This window comes from Pleurodeles waltl, chromosome 3_1 (assembly GCF_031143425.1).
Source record: "Pleurodeles waltl isolate 20211129_DDA chromosome 3_1, aPleWal1.hap1.20221129, whole genome shotgun sequence".
In the NCBI taxonomy this organism is placed as follows: Eukaryota; Metazoa; Chordata; class Amphibia; order Caudata; family Salamandridae; genus Pleurodeles; species Pleurodeles waltl.
Genome location: NC_090440.1, coordinates 1,264,755,637 through 1,264,778,016, shown reverse-complemented (window position 1 = coordinate 1,264,778,016; position 22,380 = coordinate 1,264,755,637). Strand labels below are relative to the sequence as shown.

Below are 22,380 nucleotides of genomic sequence, written 5' to 3'. Positions count from 1 at the left end.
AGTTCCCTGTGTAACCCCAGTAGCAGCCTCATAATGAAAACACAGGAGAAAATAAACTCCATCTGTACCTTCAGCATAACGAGGTGAACATGAATGTGGACACATGCAGGCGAACACACGCAGCCACAGACACACAAACGAACGCAGAGACGCGCGCACAACATAAAGACACTAATACGCACAAACTATACTTAAACATATGCACACAGTCAGACACAAACGCATACACAGATAACCGCACATGCCTCACACACTCACACATACACACCTGTGACAAAGAGCACTGATCGCGCTGTTACTATGAAGTTTTTATCTCATCACCAGGGGATCCCCCCAGCAGCCCTAGCTTAGTCGACAGAGGGCGAGTCTTAGCCTGGGAGGAGAGGGCGCCATGGGCTGGGCTATAAGGTGATGTTCTCCGGCACAGAACTGAATCCGAACCTCGGTTTTCCTACACACGGAGCTGTCTGGGTTATAGGAGCTGTCCTCCAGCTCAGTGCTGAAATCTCGCTGCCTGGGCTTGGCTGGGGTACAGAGGCTCACCTAGGCTCACCGCTTCAGTGCTGGGCACACTACTGAAGTGTTTGGGCCAGGACGAGCTGGAGGGAGCTGTTAACAGCGGCAGTGCTGAAACCAAGTCTTGCTGTACGGACCAGATTGGGCTATAAGGAGATGCTAAGAGGCTCAGTGATGTAAACACTCCAGACTCTTGGTACCATAATGAATAGCGCACATATGAATGAGTCTGCGCTTCAAGGAGCTTTTTAGAGTCTTTGTTGAAAACATCGCTCACTGTAAGGGCCTCGGAAAGCTATATTGAGCTGCCTATATATGGACCAAGCTATCCTGCACGGAGTAGTACATTTGGGCGAGGCAGAGCTATAATGTTCGCCTACACAGTGCTGATCACGGCCCCGTCTGCACATGAGGACCTAGCAGGGGGAGGTGCAGCGTCTCAGCGCTGATCCTCGCTGTACCTGTGCAACGTCTGCCTCCTTACAGTGATTCCGGGGTGTTTCCGGCGTTAGTCCAAGAACCTGAACGCTGCAGTTAAACACAGGAGCGCAGTTGAGGGAGAGAGTCCCGGATCCCGCCACTGACAGAGCACTGGACAGCCGGACCTGCGCCTGTTCTTCCCCAGACCTTCTCTGCGAGGACACCACCCTGAGAGAAGACCGCTCTCGGCTGTATCCCAATTCCAAAAGGTTGCTTCCGAGCATGGTCGACTGGTGAGAGCACTTGGGCCAGAGAGGAGAGGCTGTTGCCGGCGTTAGAAACAGCCTCCTATCCAGGACAGGGCGCCGAGAGAAGAACATGGATTATTGCTCATATTGGAGGACTGTTCTGTCCCACTTGATTGTCTGTGGGTGTCACCTGGTACTGGCCGCTTCTATCTGTAAGTGACACAAGCGAGCAATGCATGCACATGTGGACTAATATTCTCGATTTGTGTCCGATGGAGCTTAGGGAGATCCAATGTTCCTGTAACTATGGAGGGAGGTGTCCGGGTCTACAGAAAATCATGTTCTACCTAGTTAGCAGCTCTTTCACGCATTTTGTTATTTTGATTAAAGGCATGTGCATGTATATCAGTACCACCATGTTGCTGCCAATATTATGCATGAGCACAATACCACAACATTCTTCCTGAATTCTGTCCCCGGACGTTTCTAATCTGTAAACACAGTCAGGAAGGGAGAGGTGCTAGCTGGCTGTGCCCAGACTCTGGTATTTCTGGGCAGATCTGCATTATTGACACATTTAAGTCTCTCACCTTCGGACCACAGTGTCCCTGTGAGGCTGTGGGGCTCAGAATGGGTTCTTACTTTAAAAACCTGGAGTCCAGCTATTGTAGTTCTCCGCTTCCAAACAGCAGTAAACTTAACCATCAGTCGATCTTTGAATGTAGATTTGCATTGTGAAGCTGAGGTTAAAAATCAGTATGTCTAGAGGCCGCCTCCATTTTATGTACGCAGCCGCACCTCGCCAAGGAGGCGCGAATCTGTCTATCCAGTTCACACGCAAGCTGGGGTGGGAAATGGGTGCCACCAGGATGGCAGGTGGTGAAAAGCAAAAGCAAACTTTACAGACATCCATCATGCTTTGATAAAGGATTTTTATCTACTTGTCCAAATTGCGTTAACTTGACCAAATTCACTCTTACTCAGTTTTCACCAGCTCACATTTCTGAGAGTGGTAATGCGTTAAGTATGTGGTTGCTAAACACAGAAAGAACGTTGTATGTACTAGCTGGACACGTTTGTTACATTTAAAGTACTACGCAGCATTAGCTGAATGTGCATTCAGGATGTTGTGTAATAATTATTTTCACAACATCTCCATATAAACGAAAATCATATCGTAAAATGGAGTCCACAGACTGGCACTGTTTTCGGTGTTTTGCAGTCAGACGGCAACTGATCCCAGCGCACATGTACAGCAACAGCCTTGCTCACAGCACGGTGGTCACACGTTTATTGGGGGAGGGGCGAGGTCTTGCGGTCATCGTGTGCTTGATGCTCACTGCACGCATGTGTTGACTTCTGCTAGCTGCCGCATCCACATAGAGATCGGGTACTACATACGTTTTGGCAGCCTCAGTTCGAGTCACTAGGGGTCACTGTTGGACTGTGGGTGGCTCATCCCAGCTTCGAAATTGTAACGGTGGATTTCAATTGTCAGAGAAATCTGAGGTAAAGCGTATTAGGGCGGATGCCTCCCACCACAATTCCGCATCCCCCCCCAAAAAACATAGGTGAACCCACATTTTCACATAATCTGCACACGGCGCCCTTTAAGGGGGTAGAAAGCTCTACATAATATGTGTGGCGCTTATGTAAAACTAGCCTAAACCGAATGACGCCACATACAGCAGGGGCTTTGCTGGGTGTAATGGCGAACGTGCAGTTTTTTAAATGCACTATTTATGCCTGTTTGTGGAGCACTGCGTATCGAGACTGCCCTTCTTGAGCTTGATGCAAATCACTTATACAAGTCAAAGTTGGGATCAGGTGCCCTCCTCCTCACAAAACAATGTAATCTTGAAATGAGAAGGAAGACGGGGACGCCTTAGCTTTACTATCCTATGCCTATATTTAGTCAACTGAACAACTTGGTATGACATGTCTTTTCGCTTCTTGAGTCAATCGGAAAAGGCACGGAGCTTCCATGTCATGGCTTTCATCTACTGCTGTTTTTTTCAGCCAGCACGAGTGAACATACTGGGGTTGAAGGTCCATTGTACTGATAGGGAGTGTGAAGGTTTTGTTGCATCCTCAGATTTACATGATTTTGTAATCCTGGGGAAGCATCAAAATCCATTGGTGTTGCGTGGGAACATCCATCGCGATGATCATGGAACGCATCCTGAGCACAGGGTAAGGCAGTGCAGCGATTTGCGCTGTCTTGCTTTACTCCATATCTATGAGGCCATTTAATGCCACACAAAGAGCCAGAATTAAAAGAAACTGATGGAGCTGGACTCTGCACCAAAATTGGCAGTGTCACGCTCCATCATTTTTACAATGCAGGGATGCGCTGTATTTAATAGAATACAGTGCACTTCTGTGTTATCCATTGCACCGGCGCTACATTTTCTGACTAGTACCAACACAGCCACCCTACCGCCATGGTGCAAAGATGGCTGTGTTGAGGAGGAGGTTGTTTTTGTGCAGGAAGGGATACTTTCCTACACAAAAACAATCCTAAATATTGATTTGCTCTTTCTATGTGTGCTTCTGCAGCACACATGGAAAGAGCAAAAAATGAGGAGAAATGAAAGCATTTCTCCTCGTTGTGCCACTCTAATGCCACCCTTGGGGTGGCGTTAGATTTTGGGACTGCCTCAGGTTTACAAAAACACATAAATCTCAGGCAGCGTCCAAATGTAATGGGTGTTGCTGTTGCACGCCCACAACAACACCCATTGCACGCCCCTTCAACACGAAGTAGTGTGTGTGAAGGGGCCATATATTTACAAGGTGGCGTTAAGCCACAAGAAGTGGCTTAACGCTACCTTGTAAATACGGTGCAGGGCATAGTTTCACGTAAAGTGATGCTTCGATGGCACTAGGGGCTCATAAATATGCCTCAAAGTGGCTTTGTGTGAGTGGCTTTGTGTGGCCTCATAGATATGATTTCAAGGTTTACATCACCAATGCATCACAAAAAGTGATGCAAAAGTGGCACAAAGGGCTCGTAAATATGAAGAGTTCTTTCTGATTCATCATGGAAGCTGTGAAGGTGATATTATGACCCTGAATTAATAAGATTTCAGTAGTTTGTAATGGTCACATAAGATATTTTACTTGTAGTTCTTAATGAGCTTTTCTGTGGACTGAAACCAGTTTCCTCTATAACTCGAATAGTAGCCCGAGAGAAAGAGACTCTCTCTCTCTTGCACACAGACACACCCATTCATCAACAGACACATCCACGCACACTGTACTTAAACATAAGTGCACAGTCCCTCACAGACACACACAAATACACAGAGAACCACACATGCTGAGAGGTGAAAACACAAATCTAGGCATGCTAAACTTGCATACACGCAATACATTTGCAAACATACACACACACACACACACACACTAATAGACAGAAATATATACATGCAAAAAAGGAAAGCCAGCCTAACTTATGCAATCACACGCAGACCCATGCACACACAGACATGCAGACACAGAAATGCTGTGCATGTTTCTCTCTCTTTTAATTACAGATGACATTGGATGTTAACGCTGTTCATGTATGACAGGGAAATAGACGAAAGTAACATTAACCCCCTTCCAGAACAAGTAAGAAGTATTCCATTCCCAAGTAAATGTGAAGTGAGTGACTCAGCCTTGTGGTTGTTGTCCCCCGGTGTCAACAGGTTCTAAAAAGGCCAACGTTGTACAGGATATTAGTGAGAACACAGCTACTGAAATATACACACTGACCTGGTGGCTTGATCCTTTTTTGTCAGAAACAAATAAACCCATAGGTCCTTACTGCATTTTGGTTCGAAAGTGCCCCCGAATCGCATACCATCTGCTGCAGTTATAACTGACACCGTGTTCCTGCACATGGATTTGCCCGGTGCATGCAGACTGGATCAGAGTTTACCAGCCGGAACATCCGAAAAGTAAAATTGCTTTATGCTTGGGCAGCACGTGCAGCCTAGCCGAATGCATCGACCACTGGCTGACAGTGTTCTACGGCTTAACAAGTGCAGCACAGAGCGCTCTCCCTGCCTCACGCAGCTGCCCCTGACTTCTCACACCTTACAGATCTCACAACAAAAATTCCAATCATTAATCAGGAGGACTGCAATGAGGCCAACACAACTCCTTATAGAACGTAACACATGCACTCCGTAAATTATACCCCTCGTGTCACACAGATGAGTCGCTGAATCTTACCTGACCTTCTCCAAGACGAAATGTATGTGGCCCCAAGAGAATCAACCCACAGGAGCCATCAATGGCACTCACTGTTTCCATACTTAATCAAACTGTGTGATTCTAGATCAATCACTCGCTTTTCTCACTCCTCTCAAATCGACTAATGTGTCTACCACAATTGGCAGCACTCAGGACGTTTCAAAGCTGATTCAGTTCTCCACTCATAGCTGGATATTTACTTCCGTGTGTGCATCTTCGGTTTCATTTATTTTACATGTAATAACGAAAACGATTCAAAATCCTACAAATTCCCATTCCTCCCAGGGTGAGGGGTAAAGAGGAGAAATGTCTTTATTTCTCTTCGTTGTTTCCTCTTTCTTTGTGTGCTGCACACACAAAAAGGGGAAAATACCTCTCAGGATATTGTTTGTGCAGAAAGAGACACCTTCCGTCACAAAAAAATCCTGCTTACAATGCAGGCACCCTTGCACCATGGTACAAAGGTGCCTGCAATGTGCTAGGCAGCACATTGTGTGCCTGCTCTGGGAAAAGCCAAGAATTGCACATACAATCTAAGTATTGGTCATTCCTGCCCCTTCCATATTACGCAGGACAGCAACGTGATTTGATGCACTCTTTTTGTTAAATATTCCCCTCAATTTCACAGCCAATTTATCTGACAATCTACCCTAAAATGGCATAGGTTTCTATGGAGGTCTGGAGAAAAATGTATGAAATATTCCAACAATTCTAGTCTTGGTAGAGTAGGAAGGAATATTACTTATCCATTATAGCTTATCATGTAAGCTCCATTAATGACATTGTATGCTAATTCCACAGACCTGCATTTATGGCTGGGTGATCAGAGAAGCCATCGGCCACCCAACTGTGAAACATCTCCTGCCCCCATCTTAGCTTGGTTGAATTATTCATCCATCTGCTTGCAAGTTGGTAGTGAAATAAATATAAAAATTCGTTCTGCAAACTCATTAAGTGCATTGCTTTCGCTGATTTAAGGTGCCAGGATGTCTTAAAGCATCAAAAGGTCTGGCTCACAGATGTACTCTGCACGTTGCAAGGCAGACTCTGCTATACACCCTTCTGAGGTCAGTAAATTAAATACCATTAAATTGTGTAGTAGTGATAAATGTCATTTATAGTGCTTAGAATAGGCAGAGGTGTGGTATTAAGCGTAGCATATAAGGGCCTAATCTAGAGTTTGGCTGATGTGTTACTCCATCACAAAGGTGATGGCTATCCCATCGGCTATTTTACGATGTCCATAGGATATAATGGCATAGTAATATGTGGACAAGATATCTGTTACATTTGTGACGGAGTAACCCCATCCACCAAACTCTAAATCCCACCCTAACTCACTTTGGGGCATAGTTACAAGGAGCTTGCATCACTGATGCATCATTTTTTGTGGCACACCGGCGGCACATAGTGCAGACCTATATCTATATGCCCACGCAAAGTCACTTTGCATGGCTTTTTGTGACCTTGTACATATGGTGTAAGGCAATACAGTGCATGCCACTACGTTGTCCTACAGACTGCGTCAGGGAGACCATGGACTTTGCCGTGGGTGTTCCCACACAACACCCATGGGTTTTGATGCATTTCTGGATTTACAAGAAAGTGTAGACATGGGAATGGATCAAAACCGTATGCAGGGCTGGTGCAGCAAGGAGAAACATCTTTATTTCCTCTCAAAGGTTCCTCTTTCTATATGTGTTGCATTCTGTAGCACACATAAAGAGAGGAAAACACATCTCTGGATTGTTTTGTGCAGGAAGGTACTCCTTTCTGCACAAAACAGTCCTGCTGACAACAGACACCCTTGCACCAGGGTGCAAGGCTGCATGTATTGGTGCTAGGCAGCAATTTGTGCACTAGCTTAGGGGGAAAGGACTTAAATGCCCTGTATCTTGTAAATACAATGCATTTCTGCCCTTTCAAATGGTGAGGCAGCCCAGCAGAAAGGCTAGTGGAGCTTCCCTACTCCACTTCCTTGTAAATATGCCATGTTTTTCAAGTTACTAAGCAGCATATTTAAGAGCCCCAAGAGCCCCAAAATCTAGCGTTAGCACAGCAAAACGAGGAGCAATATGTTTTTCCTCCTTGTTTTTTGCTTTTTCTATGTGTCCTGCATTCTGCAGGACGCATAGAAGAAGCAAAATGCCATACACAATTGTTTACATGCAGGAAGAGATGACTTCCTGCACATAGACAATCATTCAAACTGATGCTTTGGTACTTCTGTGTGTGCTGCATTTTGCAGCACAAATGGAAGTGCCAAATCGCCATTATAGATTGTTTGTGTGCAGGAAGGATCACCTTCCTGCACATAAACAATATATCCCCTCAATACAGACATCCTTGCACTATGGTGCAAGGATGCCCGCGTTGGCGCTAGGCAGCTTAATTCAACACCAGCGCAGGGAGAAAATGCAGGGGTGGGCCGTATTCCTCTAAATATGGAGCACCCCTGCATTTCAAAAGTGGCACAGCGTGGCAAAGCTATTTTTGGTGTAGCACTACGCTGCGCCACTTTAGCATAAATCTGGGCCTCAGTTTACTGCTCCCTTGTGTTGGCATTGCAAGACATTGATCATACTTGCAAGGGTTCTTGGTCAAATGGATTTGTTCTTGAAAATAAATCTTTTAATTATTAAAACATTTTTACCAGGAGCACTGTTCATACTAAAATGGAGGATATTAGCACCAGAATGTTCTTTCACAAAAGGATGTTCTTGGTGCATATGTGGGAAACAGATCACTTACAAAGCATAATACACAAAAATCATATATTTGTGCATCAGTATTCAAACTAAATATTCTAATCAGCAAAAGCAGTAGTTTAGTCACATATCTCCCTCTCAGATACCAGGGGAGGAGAGAAGTTGGGTTTTCTCCAATTTAATTAGCTACTGGTCTTATTAAGTTACCATGATTTGGAAAGTAAGTAAACCTCGTTCAAGTGGCTTCACAGCACTCGCAGCGAAAGGTAGACAGAAATGAACATGGAATTGGCATCACAGGCTGCTACACAGTTCACCCTGGCACTGACTCGAACGTATTACTAGGGGATCCACCTCCACTTTACCTTTAGTCGAAAATGTTTTAAGGCACAATGGCTGATGAAATCTAGGTTTACGCATTGCATCAATTTATTCTCAGTGTTTCCAGGGCGTGCCGTCCGTTTTGCATCCAACAAGGCCACATAGCCACCATTGTTCCTATAGTTGCATGATAAAATGATAGGTATTAAATAATTAATGGCTTGATTCTACTAGCATTTTACTATCTAATTTTAACTGATGAATGGAAAAAGAGGAATTTCTAGTTATAATTACCAAAGTCTGACTCGTTAATCAGAATTTATTCAGTTTTCTAATAGCCAATTTAACTCACTTCTGCAAATAATCCTTGATTGTGTAAGCCTTCAAAGAAATTCCCAATGGCATGCAAGTTTGAATTTGCACATCTAACGCCAGTCTGAAAAATGTTGGAATAAGATTTGCAAATAGGGAGATTGAATTTGCCACACACTCACACATTTTCAGGGGGTGCATTTTCTTCACGTGGGTAGGTGTTCTCCATTTGGAGAAAAAAGTTGGAAAAATAGAATAGTGACATAGACATTTATAGACACAGGCGTCCTTCCTAATACTTTGTAAACCCTGAAAAGGGGGGGGGCGGCATTTATGCAAATGAGAGGCACAAACCAGTAATATATAGATTACCTCATTGTTCTGTGAATTGGAATGAAAGTGACCAGAAGTCTTTTCCACTAAGCCCATGCACGTTTTTATAAACCTCTGCATTACATGGAACCTTGAAGATTATGTACTTGGGATAGATATACATTTTAGCGTAGGTTTAGGGTTGTGTAGACACTCATGCAGCATCATGCAACTTTGTGCTGTGCTACCAGCCTTTTGGTTGGTACTTGTCTGCCAGTGGTTTGCAGCTTTTATAACAGCATGTGTGGAGATGCTGTAGTATAGGGCATTGCCATTGTCCAGTCCGCTTGTGATGAGGGCCTGGTGAAGGTTTTTCTGGTTTTGGAAGGAGTCATTTGACTTTTCTGAGTATGTTGAGTATGTGAAAGCAGGGGGAGGTGACTGCATTGATCTGATATCACAGGGTGAAATTGGTGTCCAAGATGATGCCCAGATTTCTTGTGTGGTCAGAGGGTTTGAGGATGCAGTCTAGTTTTGTGGGCCACCAGGTTGTGTCCCAGGTTGAGCTCTTGTTGCAAAATATCAGAACTTCTGTTTTATCAGCGTTGACTGTGCAGCAGTTAGCTTTCATCTGGTTGGTCACTTTGGTCATGCACATTTTAAAGATACTTTCGGTGGTTTATTTGTATTCCGAGAGGGATAGGATGAGGTGGGTGTAGTTGGTGTGAGAGATGATGTTGATTCTGTGGATTTGAATGATGCTTGCTAGAGTAGTCATGTACAAGTTGAAGAGAGAGAGGCTGAGTGTAGAGCCTTGTGGGACTCCACGTGTGAGGTCCTTGGGTTCTGAGGTGAACATAGGACGCTTCAACCATTGTGTTATTATGGTCAGGAAGGAGGCTTTCCACTTGAGAGGTGGAACTTGGATTCCATCTTTGTAGAGTCTGGAGATTAGTGTGTGGTGGGAAACTGTGTTGAAGGTGGCAGAAAGTTCCAGGAGGATGAGTTCAGCAGTATGGTGTTGATCTAGTCTGGTGTGAATGTCATCTGCCGCTGTGATGAGGGCAGTCTTTGTGCTGTGGTTTCTATGGAAACCTGATTGAGAGCTGTCTAGGAGTTCATAGGGTTCATGGTAGTAAGAATGCTAACAGTTGATTGCCTTTTCTATGACTATGTTTGGGAAGGGGAGCAGGGAGACAGTTCGGAAGTTGCTGAGAATTTCAGGGTCCGAGGATGGTTTCTTAAGGAGCGGGGTGACTTTGGCATGATTCCAGCATCCGCGAAGGTAATTTTAGTGAAAGAGGAGTTGATTATGGTTTTGATTTTTTTTCTCCAATAAATTAGATGAGATTAATGTCAGGTGCTGATGGCCGCATTCCCCACAAGCTGTTGTGCATTAGCGGCTGTTATTGCCCTCCTCTCATTATGGACCCTCGCCTTTACCTCTGGCACATAATGTGGAAATTGGCAAACATGATGAATCCCAAGCAGAGGGCAACAATGTATTAGGCAATCATAGCTGATAACATACATCATGCCAAATGGAACACTTTCTGCCACACCGGGCTTTTTATCATAGCATTTAGCCTGCAGTGTTTTTTTTTAGCAGAAATATGCAAATCTTAATGGCAAAATTACAAGTCTCGGAATACAAAGTAGGATTAGTAAAGAAGCCTGGACTGACTGGCAGTCTCACACATTGGTATGGTACAATTTGGCAGTGATGCAATGCTTGCCTGTAAATGGTGAAATAGCATGTCTTATCTTCTCATTACCTGTAGCGGACATACTGATGTTGTGCATTCCCCTCCCAACCCTCTTGCCAAGCTTCCAGTTGAACTTCACTTTTTTATCTACATTTTGAAGAGAAAAATAAACGAACTAGTCACGGAAAAGTTAATAAAGTTTTATGGATGCTTTAACTATTCTTTAAAAATCCATTAATCTTTGGCTAAAAAAATTCTTTCTTATCTGTATCAATATCCTGCTGCACATATCAAGCAAGTGTATCTTCTTCATTACATACACTACATTGAAATCACAATAAGGTCTTCTTCCAAATTAATTTTTGTTAGGATTATTTGTACCTTACATCAAATCAGTTGAATATTTAAGTTGCAAGCACTGCCAAACTCTCTCTACACGTTTTCTAGCGAGAATTGCTGCCCAGTACCTCGATTGCTATTAAGGGAACAAATAGACATGGGGGCTTATTTTGAGCCTCTTCGCATTGCTCTTGCACCATGCAAGTGTGATGCAACTGAAACAAGAGATTTTATGAAGCCTTGCAAGGTCCCCTTGCGTGCCCTGTATGGCTTCATAAGTCTTGGAAGCAGTGCAAATCACTGCATTGCATTATTCTGCGCCAGGGAGGTGTTTCCATGAGTATTGCATGGGTGTTTCCACACAACATTGATTTATTTGGAAACATTCCCAAGAAGTGGTACACCTGGGAATGCACTAAAAATCTATGCCTCCCTGGGTGAAGTGTAATGGGAGAAATATCTTTATTTCACCTTGTTTTTATTTCTTTCTGTATGTGCTGCATACTGCGACACACAAAGAGAAAGGGAAAAGACTCAGAGGGTTGTTCTTTGCAGGAAGGTGCTACTTCCAGCACAAAATCAATCTTGCATGCAACAGAGGCACCTTTTGCCAGAGTGCCTGCGGTGGCGCTAGGCTGGCAAAAGGGTGCCAGAGCAGGGGAAAAGGCAGGAGTGCGCTGTTTTGACTTGAATAAAGTGCATTCCTGCCCTTTCCCTGTCACACAGTGCAGCGCTCCAAGGTTATTTACTGTGCTGCAATGGATGAAAATCCTGCAAATATGCCCCATAGTTTCGAATTGCAACTTCACATCTTGAACAATTTGTGCAATCCTATACACATTACTTAAGATATTCGTTCCTCTGTGCTCTTATCAGCAGAACTCGTTTTAATTAACCAAGATGTTTTTAGCTCTGTGAATCCCCCTTGACAGCACTGGAAGAGCAAGCTTCAAAAATACCATGGCTCCTACAGGAAATAACAGTTTCTCAATGTGGTCCCAAAGTATGAAATAGGCTCAATTTACTATGCCTGTCTACATCAACATGTATTAAACAATGCAGTGTCTGCACACCTGGTGCTCCAGTATAGAGGGAGTCCGCCACAGTCACCTCCACAAGGACTGGGCTTGGTGAATTGGCCATTGCCCTCTGTTACAGGCAGGAGTTCATAGGTTCCAAGTTTTCACCTTTAGTCTCATATGGGTGTTGGATTGTGTAGCCACTCTGTCCTTGGCCTCAGCTGGCCACCCACAGGTGTCACCACCCTGGAGCCTCATTTCACTGGTGGGTAGGCCCTCAGCCAGGATCAGACAGTTTCCGGCCCAAGCCTGCTGCAGTCATTCAGCTCTGTTGGCCCTCGTAGGTCTCAGTTTGTTGGCAAATAGGTCTTCAGTCTCCTGAAATCAGCCACTCAAGCTATATCCACTCTGCTGTGTGTGACCACCTCATTCACTTACATGATGGTTCTCATGTTCATGGGGTGTTGGCAGATTTGTTGGTGTGGGATTGGATCTGTGAGGTTGAGTGGCCATCTCAGTCACCCCCCTATTATTCTTTTTATCTTTATGTCTATGGCTTTGTCTGAAAGCGCATTCAGTCTAAATCAATATTCTTATTTCGAACATGCAATGAACTGTACCATTGCTAAGCATGACCACTAAGAGAAGGCATCTGAAAAACAAGGAGATTTTCCCAAGATCACAGAGTTAGGTCGACCTGAGGTCCCACAATGGAAACCACAACTCCAGACGCTGATGCCCAGTAGGCTACACTTCTGCCTCTCATTTCCCTTGCTTTCCCTTTCCCATTAAATCAACTACAGAAGGTATGGGATGTAGAAGTGGCCATTCAATGTGTCTGTTTACAATGAAGTCCCTACAGAAACCTTTTTTTAGCTAGTTTTAACAAGTGTTATTATTGATGGAGTTCCAAAATTTCCACCATGGGAGCAGCCCAAAGAACCTGACTAAAGCCCGGTGTTAGGAACACTGCAGATGTCACCCTCATTTATGTCTTGAAAGGTTGACACAGAAGGGAAGCTTGGGATTCTGCCCATGTTGTATTTGTGCAGTGTCCGAATAAAGCCTTGAAAATCTTTCATTACTGAAAAGTTACAACATTTTCTTTATCCATCATTCTTATAATTTCTCTCTCATTCTCTTTTTTATTCCAACACCCTTTCCTCTCTTCTTGTTCCATTATTTCTCTTAGACCACTACTATTGTTTCCTTTCTCCCTTCCCTTTCTATTCTGTTTATTCCTACTCCCTTTCTTTTGCTGGTGTTTTCCTTACCCCTGGCAAATTTCTGTTTTTTGGTAATTTTATATTTCATTATCTATGCTGTTGAGCAGGGGAGTAGCCAGAAAGAATAAACACGCCCCACTTGGACTACATCCTGGATGGTTCTCTGTAACTAATCTTCATCCCCTTCTATCCTATTTTTTTCTCTCATCTTCTGTTTTTCCTTCTGTCTAATCTCCCCTTTTCTCCCATTTTCTCTCTTCTCCCCTTTCTTGTGGCCCCCTTCATATTCATATGCACCTCCTGCAAGTTCTCATGCCGTCTCCTACTCCTCAGACCCACCACACTCACCCCAACATCACCCAGCACCCCCTTCACTCACATTCACCCAAACCAGCCACCCACTCATACTCACACAGACCAAACAGTGCCCACACAAAATGGGACACTCTCATGACTGCTCCTCAACATCCACTTGCTCACCAAACATGCCACAAAGATCCAGGCCTGAACTTCCTCATGGAAACGGCTAAAAGAAGGTCTGCACTGGACATCGCTTTTGCCATCCCCACCAGCTACAAGACTGCCAGGCAAGACTGTCGGCACACGCCCACAGGTAGATTTGCCTTTGTATTTAAAGGTGCCATCAGCTGCACCACCTACACTGACACCCCCCCCTTCATGGAACACCTCATGTGCAAAATTCACATCACAGCCAACTTCTCCTTTGGCGGAGCCCTCATACACAGACCACCAGGAACCAGCACCAATTTTGCCATTTACATCACGGACTTCACTGAACCCCTCCTTATCAATGCCAGCACATTAATCATCTTCAGAGACCTTAACTTTCACTTAGAAGACCCCACTGAGCCAAACTCTACTCTAGAAAACCTTGCAAACCTTGGCCTCACCCAGCATGTTACTAAACCCATCCACACTGACAGACACCTATTGAACTTGATATTCTCCTCAATCAGCAACATCACAGTCAAAAAGCCAGCAGCTATGACCACAACAGACCATGCCATCAGTTTCAGGGTATCAATCCTGCAACACCACAGACCTACCAGTCCCAGAGCTGCCTGCCACAGCTGAAAAAGCATCACAGAAGAGGAATAGGCTTCCACCTTCAGTGTGCATTGGCCCAAGAACACCAGCAACTTGCTGAAAGAGATCAAGAACGTCAGCAGCTGAATAATGCAAGTATCGACATACCGACTCCCCTCAGACATAATCCAATGGCAAGAGACCAAGCACTGGCCAGTTAGAAACTCAGGCTGACAAAATACCACTGCAAGCAAATGGAGTGCAAATGGAGAAAAAGTCACAAGAGGATGGATAAAGACATCTGAAAATCAGCCATAAGGTGCTATTACCAGCAGACCTAACATACAGCTCTTGCAGAGCTCATACACACCAGCACTAACCGCAGCAGGGATTTCACTGTGTCTCCTGCTGCCTCCAGTAACATCACCTTCACACAACTTTTGCAACAAGTTCTTGGAATTCTTCTGTAACAAAATCATCTCCATATACAACATCTTCAATCCTTAACCAGACTCCATTGGACTCCCTCAACTGGACCTCATCACCTTCGCTGCTCAACTGTCCATCACTGCCAAAGAATGAACTCTGAGCTCACCACTGTCAAAATCACTGTTTTATGAAGATTATCCACTCAGGTTCCCCATCTAACATGAACCTCATCACACCTTCACCAAAGAACTCCTACTAATAAGTGTAGCACTAACACCCATCCTCAGTGCTTCCATCAACTAAGCCAAATTCCTGGACACCTAGAAACATGCCACCGCCATTCCCCTGCTCAAGAAATCACCCACTGACCCAGCCAAGCTTTCTAACTACAGACCCATCTCACTCCTACCAAATTTGGCAAAGGTTTTTAGAAAGTAATCAACCTATGACTCACCAACCACCTCAGCAACCACTTGCTCCTAGATGCTACACAGTCTGGATTCAGGCTTAATCACAATACAGAAGCACCACTCATTGCTGCCACAGATGGCATTTGCATGATTCTTGATAGATAACACATGGCAGCCCTCATTCTCCTGGACCTCTATGAAGCAGATGGCTTCCTCTCACACCCCACCCTCATCAGGCACCTGCATGAGATTGGCATCCAGGGACCTGCTTTCAGCTTGATCGGCTCCTTTTTAGGACATTGAACGCATGCTGTCAGCCTGGCACCTTCTTCCTCAGAATCCTGCAAACTCATCTGTGAAGTCCCTCACAGTTCATCACTCATCCCCACCCTCTTCAATGCATACATGATCCATCTGAACAATGTAATCTGCACACACAACATCAACATGCCAACAAGATGTAACTCATACTCTTCCTTCAGATAAAAACCCCCAACACAAGAAACAACTTCACTGCCTGCCTGACCAAAGTAGTTAACTGGATAAAAGCCTGTCTCATGTTCAACATCAAAAAGACAGATGCAATGATCAAGAACACTTCACCATGGGACTCCCACTTGTGGCTGGCTGAACTCAGACCCACATTTGGCACCCATGCCAGGAACATCAGAATAATCATCAACAGCAAACTTGACATGACTGAACAAGTGCCATCACTGCACCCTGCTTCCATACCCTGAAGATGTGGAGGAAGATCTTCAAACGGCTTCCAAGCAACACTAGAAAAACTGACACTCATGCTCTAGTTACCAGCAAGTTGGACTATAGGAACACCCTCTATGCTGTGATCACCAAGCAACTAACTAGAGGACTACAAACCATTCAGAACTCAGGAGCCAGACTCATCCTCATCTTCCCACACAGAATTCACATTAAAGCACACCTCTGGGATTTCCACTGGCCCAATACTCAAGCGCACTCACACACACATTCAAGGCACTTCACAATTTAGGTCCCACCTACCTGAAAAGTTGCATCTCCTTTCCCCACCCACACAGACACCTCCCCTCCATGAAACTCCTACTCTCATACATCCCATGGATACACGGAATCAGATCAGGAGGACACATTTTCTCTTACATTGCTCCTAAGGTATGGAATGGCCCCCTTACTCCACATCAGTGCCTAATCCTCTGTTCTTGAATTCTGCAAGACGCTGAAGTCATGGCTTATTATTTAACCAACCTACCATAGGAAGGGCTAGGCATGCACACCTTCTCAGATCCAAGATATCCTTGTGGGTGGTAGTGTATTTTACAAATACACATAACATAACATCACATGTAGAGCATATATTATTATTATTGCAGCCAAGTCATCCATCTAATCAACAACTCCAATTCTTACAGTGATTACAAAAATCTCCATGACTGAAGGATGGGAAGTTTTCTCCAGCAAGGCAGAGGGTCATCATCAGTGCATAGCACATCAACATACAATCAACCACAAGTTCTTTGTTACAAAACCACTTGCTCCAGCTATCATCCATGCCAGATTAAACCCATGCATACACACACTTCATGGATATCGTACATAAATCTAATAAGCAGCATTTAACAGAAGCCATGGAAATTAACATCTGACCAATTTGATTGTCTGCAGGTGTAAAATATCTTACAGATGTGCACAATATTTATTTATCCACAGAAGTAACATAAACAAAAAATCACAAATGGGTTACATATCTGGGTCTTTCTTACAGTAAGTGCCGCGGGGGTGAAACAGGTGTTTGGACCTGTTTTGTCTGCCCCCAAAGGCACTTTGTTATTATAAAAGATGTTATAAATGCTTATGTCACTACTATAATAATCATGCTGGTGCACATTTTGCAGTGAAATCATAAATGGGCATTCTCAGATTTGCATGGCATGGTGGTTACATGCAGATGAGAAAACATTATGTATCTATATCCACAATGTATTACAGATGTGAGCACAGAGGCAAATGAGGTGTCAGTCCATGCTCTGACTGTGCAACACATAGATGTGGTTCGTGGACAGTGCACCTACTGATGACACACCTTGAGAAGTGTTGAGATAGTCCCGGAGCCCCATCCAGACATTCCCCTGCTGGTCGAAAAAATAACTCACTCCACCCTCCTTTAGGAGGATCACTGCCCCCATTTGAAATGCATGCAGGTTGCTGCCTGCACTGTGAATAGCAGACCAGCAGTTTCATGCAGCGAGTCAGTCTTTCATTAATGCACTGTCCTCAATGTAGGTGCAAGTTCACAACTGTGTTGGGGGCGATGAACTTACTGTAATAGGGAAAACTGTTCCAGTCTGTACCCTGAACATCCAGATGAAGATGTACTGCAGTGCAAACTGTAGTAGTATGCCCTATTTGAAATACATGACCTTGTGTATGTTCTCTTTAATAGCACTCTTCGATCTCACTCCTAATGCACAGAAACCTTTATGTCATTGGGAATGTGAAAATGGGCACTTGTATTTGGTGTAAGCTTCTATGTCACTCGCAACACAGTGGATGGAATATCCATCATGTTTGTGATGGAGTAACCTGTCCGACAATCTCTAAATCAGGGCCCTAGTCAAAAAAGTCATATATGATATTTTATACCACATAATAACAAATGGTACCTTTATGCTATGGCTAATTTTGAAATTGTTGGAATTTTCCGTTTTGTTTCTGTTAGAAAACATTTTTAACACTGGTTGTATTTGTTTGACTGATTACCATGGCTAAACAGCCATTTATTTTAACATATGGTTGTGCCTGACCAACTGCCTTTATTTATGATGAAATTTAGTTTAGGTGCTCCAATATTTTCTAAGCAAAATACATCAAAGAAGTATGATACCACTTCCTTGTTGAATTTAGAGAAAGGAAAGGCACATGGCTAAAAGTGCTTTGGTATTTAGCATATGACACAGGAGATGTTCTGATCTCATCAATGTGCAAGCAACAAGGAAGGCAACAGAGGAGGCTGAAGAGATTAGCTTTGCCAGTGATTGCTTTGGATGCAGGGGCATCCACAGGAGGGATTGGCAAAGCCTATGGGTCTCACCAGCATACTATTTAATGAAATGTGGTAATGGGTGAAAGAGGAAGGAGGAGGGAGGGAAAACACCCCTCATCTGCACTACAGTGCAAGGGTTGGCCTCAGTAGTGAAAGGATGTATGCCATCTGTTAGACCTGGCACGCTAAAGTGGTGTTTCCCCAAACTATTTTTTCATTTCCCCCTAGGTTTTGCTGATTCATTTTTAGTGAATTTAAGGTTCTGGGCACTATTCCACTGTAAGTACAGTAGGAAAACATGCACGCACTTCCGACACATGCTAGGAAGTGGCGCTAACCAGTGTGTGCATGCTTGCACAATGATGTTTTAATATGTACTGAGCCTGCCACTGTAGGTCAGTGTGGGCACACTTACCTAATAGTGGTTTAACGTGTACTGAGCCTGCCACTGTAGGTCAGTGTGGGCACACTTACCTAATAGTGGTTTAACGTGTACTGAGCCTGCCACTGTAGACCAGTGTGTGTGTGCACTTACTCAATGATCTTTTAATATGTGCTGAGCCTGTCAGAGCAGGCCTGTGTGGTTGCACTTGCACCTTTGGGTGTTCAAAAACTCATGCCCAGCCTGCCCCTGCAGGCTTGTGTGTGCACCAGGGCACATGTGCCCAGGGAGTAAAGAATACCCATGTGTGTTTTCACTTCCAATGAGGATTGCTCTGCCCATAGGTTAACATGGGGAAAATCTACCATTTCTCCTAACTGAAAATGTGGATTGCAGAGGAGCAGCCTCATAATGTTTCTTATCATTGAAATCATTCTCACAAAACACTTTCTACGGCATAGGTGATTTTGTCAATAATCAATGAAAAAAGCCTCTTCTACAAAGTGTGAATTTCTCCCCCCTAAAACACTTTGTGTGCCTTTTTTTCTTAAAGTCGACTCTGTTCCACACTGGATGCTGGGGAGCACACCTGTGCATTCCCCAGCAATAGCTATAAACCTTGGGCAAACAACTGAAATGACAGATCTCTGCCATTTGAGGGTCTGGTTTGAAATATTGGAGGGAGGGGTTTTGACACTTGGCCTCTCTAGGCCAAATCATGACCCCACTAAAGATTGAGATCTGCATTCCATGGCCCCATGGGACTAAAATTTAGGGGAGACCTTTGTGAACAAAGGTGAACCCTCTGATCCACCCCAAACATCATAGGCTCACTACAGTATAACTACGACTACTGGTGCCCCACTGAAGCAAGCTAGAGATGCACTTGCAGGGGCATAGGACGGGAGACCCTGGGCTGTGTGGTGCACACTGTGTGTTGCACACTTCCTGAGGAATCTGTTGTGCACAGGAGTGTGTACTACCTTTGGAAGGGGCCGCACACCCTTCCTGCTATGTGGCTAGCCTGGATAGACTGCCTGCTGCTATGTGGCACTCTAAGGCCCATATTTGTACTTTTTTAGCACCGCATTTGTGTCATTTTTTGATGCAAAAGCGGCACAAGCTTGCAAAATACAAATGTATTTTGTAAGTTTATGCCGTTTTTGCATCAAAAAGCGGCACAAATGCGGCACACAAAAAGTATAAATATGGGCCTAAGTGTACTCTCCAGGGGCTTGTTGGCTAGCCCCTGTTCTTGGTGGAGGTCTCAGGGACATCAAAGACCTCCTGCATGGGACCTTCACCTTCTACTTGTGTCATCAGTTGAGATGTACCATCCTAATTGCCTACATCATCTGCTGGATTCCACCTGGTAGCTGCAGTGTGAGCATGGACCGAAATATTGTGCCTGGAGACCAGATTGCCTGGTGTGGAGGCTTCAAAGTACTGCCTGCATTCAAGGAGTGTGGCCGTTCATCGTGGAGCCATGACACACATAAGCATCTGGTTGTTTGTGAGCAGATTCACCTGTTGCGGAGCCCTGCGTGGCTCGCTTTGTTGATCATACTGCTTTTCTGACTCCACGATCTTTGCATGCGGTATCTGATTCACTGGTTGTGACCCTTGGGGGTGGTGGTGTACCTGGAGCAGAGCAGCATTCTATCTCATGTGGCACAGATGAACTTGAGTCTTTTTTGTGTGGCCAGAATTGTCTGGTGCGACTTAAGTCATTGTGCATCAGACATTGTGCCTCATTCCAGGGAGACAGGGAAGTTGGTGACTCTTTGTGTGTGCAAAATTGTCTGGTGTGACTCAAGACAATATGCACCAGATGTTGTGCCTCATTCCAGGGAGGTATGGACATTGGTAACTTTCCATGGGCAATCGGAATTGTCTGGTGTGACTCAAGTCATCGCACACCAGACATTGTGCCTCATTCCACGGAGGTACGGCATTGGTAACTTTCCATGTGCGAGCGGAATTGTCTGGTGCGACTCATGTCATCACGCACCAGATGTTCTGCCTTATTCCAGGGAGGTATGGCAATGATCACTTTTTATGTGCAATCGGAATTGTCAGGTGCAACTCAAGTCATTAAGCACCAGATGCTGTGCCTCATTCCAGGGAGGGACAGCAATTAGCAACTTTTCGTGGGTAATCAGAATTGTCTGGTGCCACTCAAGTCATCGCGAACCAGACATTGTGCCTTATTCCAGGGAGGTACGGCATTTGGTAACTCTTCATGGTTAATTGGAATCAGTGTACCACATTAGGGTGCTAAGAGCGAGTGTTTGCAAGTGCATGCTATTCAGGTGACTGCCTGTGATTGACTACACTGCACAGCGGTGTTGCAGTACATGTTGTTTGCTTGCCAAAAGGCTATCACAGTGGACATTAGTTCTTACCTGTGCAGCCTAGGCCACAGATCAACTTAAAAGTGCGGGAATTATCTGTGCGTACACATTGCTGCTAACGTTGTGAGCCAGGGTGCTCCCTAGAACTGTGTGAAGCTGAATTGGGATACTTGCTGGGGTGGGTCTTGCCCTGACAATGTTCTCTACTGCATGAGGGTGCCTGGAGGGAATGTAGGATTCTTCCCAAGTGTACATGTAGCTCATATTGTTTTTAACATAATTGGGCCTAATACTGCTAGTGATATTTCTTAATGTGATCTGTGACCAGATTTATATGATGTTCATGTTATGTTAATTAATGTGCTTATTGAAAACAAACTTTCTTTACATACAACTCATGTGAAGTATCTTTTGTGACCCTCAGTGTATTTATTGTGCAAGAGTACTGTGCCAATGCTTTACACATTGCCCGTGTGATGAGCCTGACTGCTCATGCCAAGCTACCCAAGGGTGAGCACAGGTTATACAGTGAGTGCAATCACTCACCCCCAATGGGACTGGTAAGTTCTGCCTGGCTAGGCCTCGTCTGAGCCAACCAGAACATGGTGCCTCCATCAGTATCTAATGAAAACAATGTGATAGAAGAATGCTCCTGGGCTAAAGAAACAGAAAGGTAAGAAGAAAGCCATTCGATGACGAACTGGGAAGTGAGATAGACAAGAAAGTCACAGAAACAGGAGTAAGGGGTTGGCCTACAGTCTACTCTTTCCATCATTTTGTTTAAAATACACTTTTAACAGCAGACAGCTAAAACTGTTTGAACAAAAGATTTATCAGAGACAATTCAAGATGTTTAACATGCGATCACTGCAAATACAGACTTCATACTCTCTTTATGAAGGAACCATCCTGATCATGTTGGGTCACATTTGGATCAAATTAGAAAGTTGAACCTACCTCTGCGCAGCTGTACTGCTAATGGTAAAGTTCTGTCTAGAATCTTCAATTGATGCTGACATCATGATGTCAAGCAGTGTACCTGGAATTATGAAAATCTTACCACATTTTTTGTTAATTTTACCTCTATTTAAGTGATACAAAAAAGTGATGGATGAAATGCTTGAATTAGTCTCCACTATAAGTATTTACTCAGGGCTGCATCCCAGACCATTTTGCACATCATGCCACCACAATTTCAAGCCAACCATCTGCATCTTAGTCTTGAGTCTTCTCCAATGGGAACAGTCCAGCCTGAACTGCCAGGCCAGGACTTCCCTAAACTGGAGCACAAGCAATCGTCCTATTTGGGGCTCATCAGACAAGTATAGCTTGGTTTCAGTGACAGAGTG

The 22,380-nt window shown here is 44.4% G+C and overlaps 1 protein-coding gene across 2 annotated transcripts in view; it reads left to right on the top strand.

Moving 5' to 3' along the window:
* The window catches only part of LOC138285083 (contactin-associated protein-like 5), a 1,227,365-nt gene that overhangs the window by 2,217 nt on the left and 1,202,768 nt on the right, over positions 1-22,380 (top strand). The window contains exon 1 of one of the 2 annotated variants that reach the window (XM_069224602.1): positions 496-1,396. The exons of the other annotated variant lie outside the window; for it this stretch is intronic. Within the exon in view, the coding sequence (XP_069080703.1) occupies positions 1,315-1,396 (82 nt within the window). The 5' untranslated portion in view covers positions 496-1,314. Of the gene's footprint in view, positions 1-495; positions 1,397-22,380 lie in introns of those variants that run through there. 2 annotated transcript variants of the gene reach the window in all.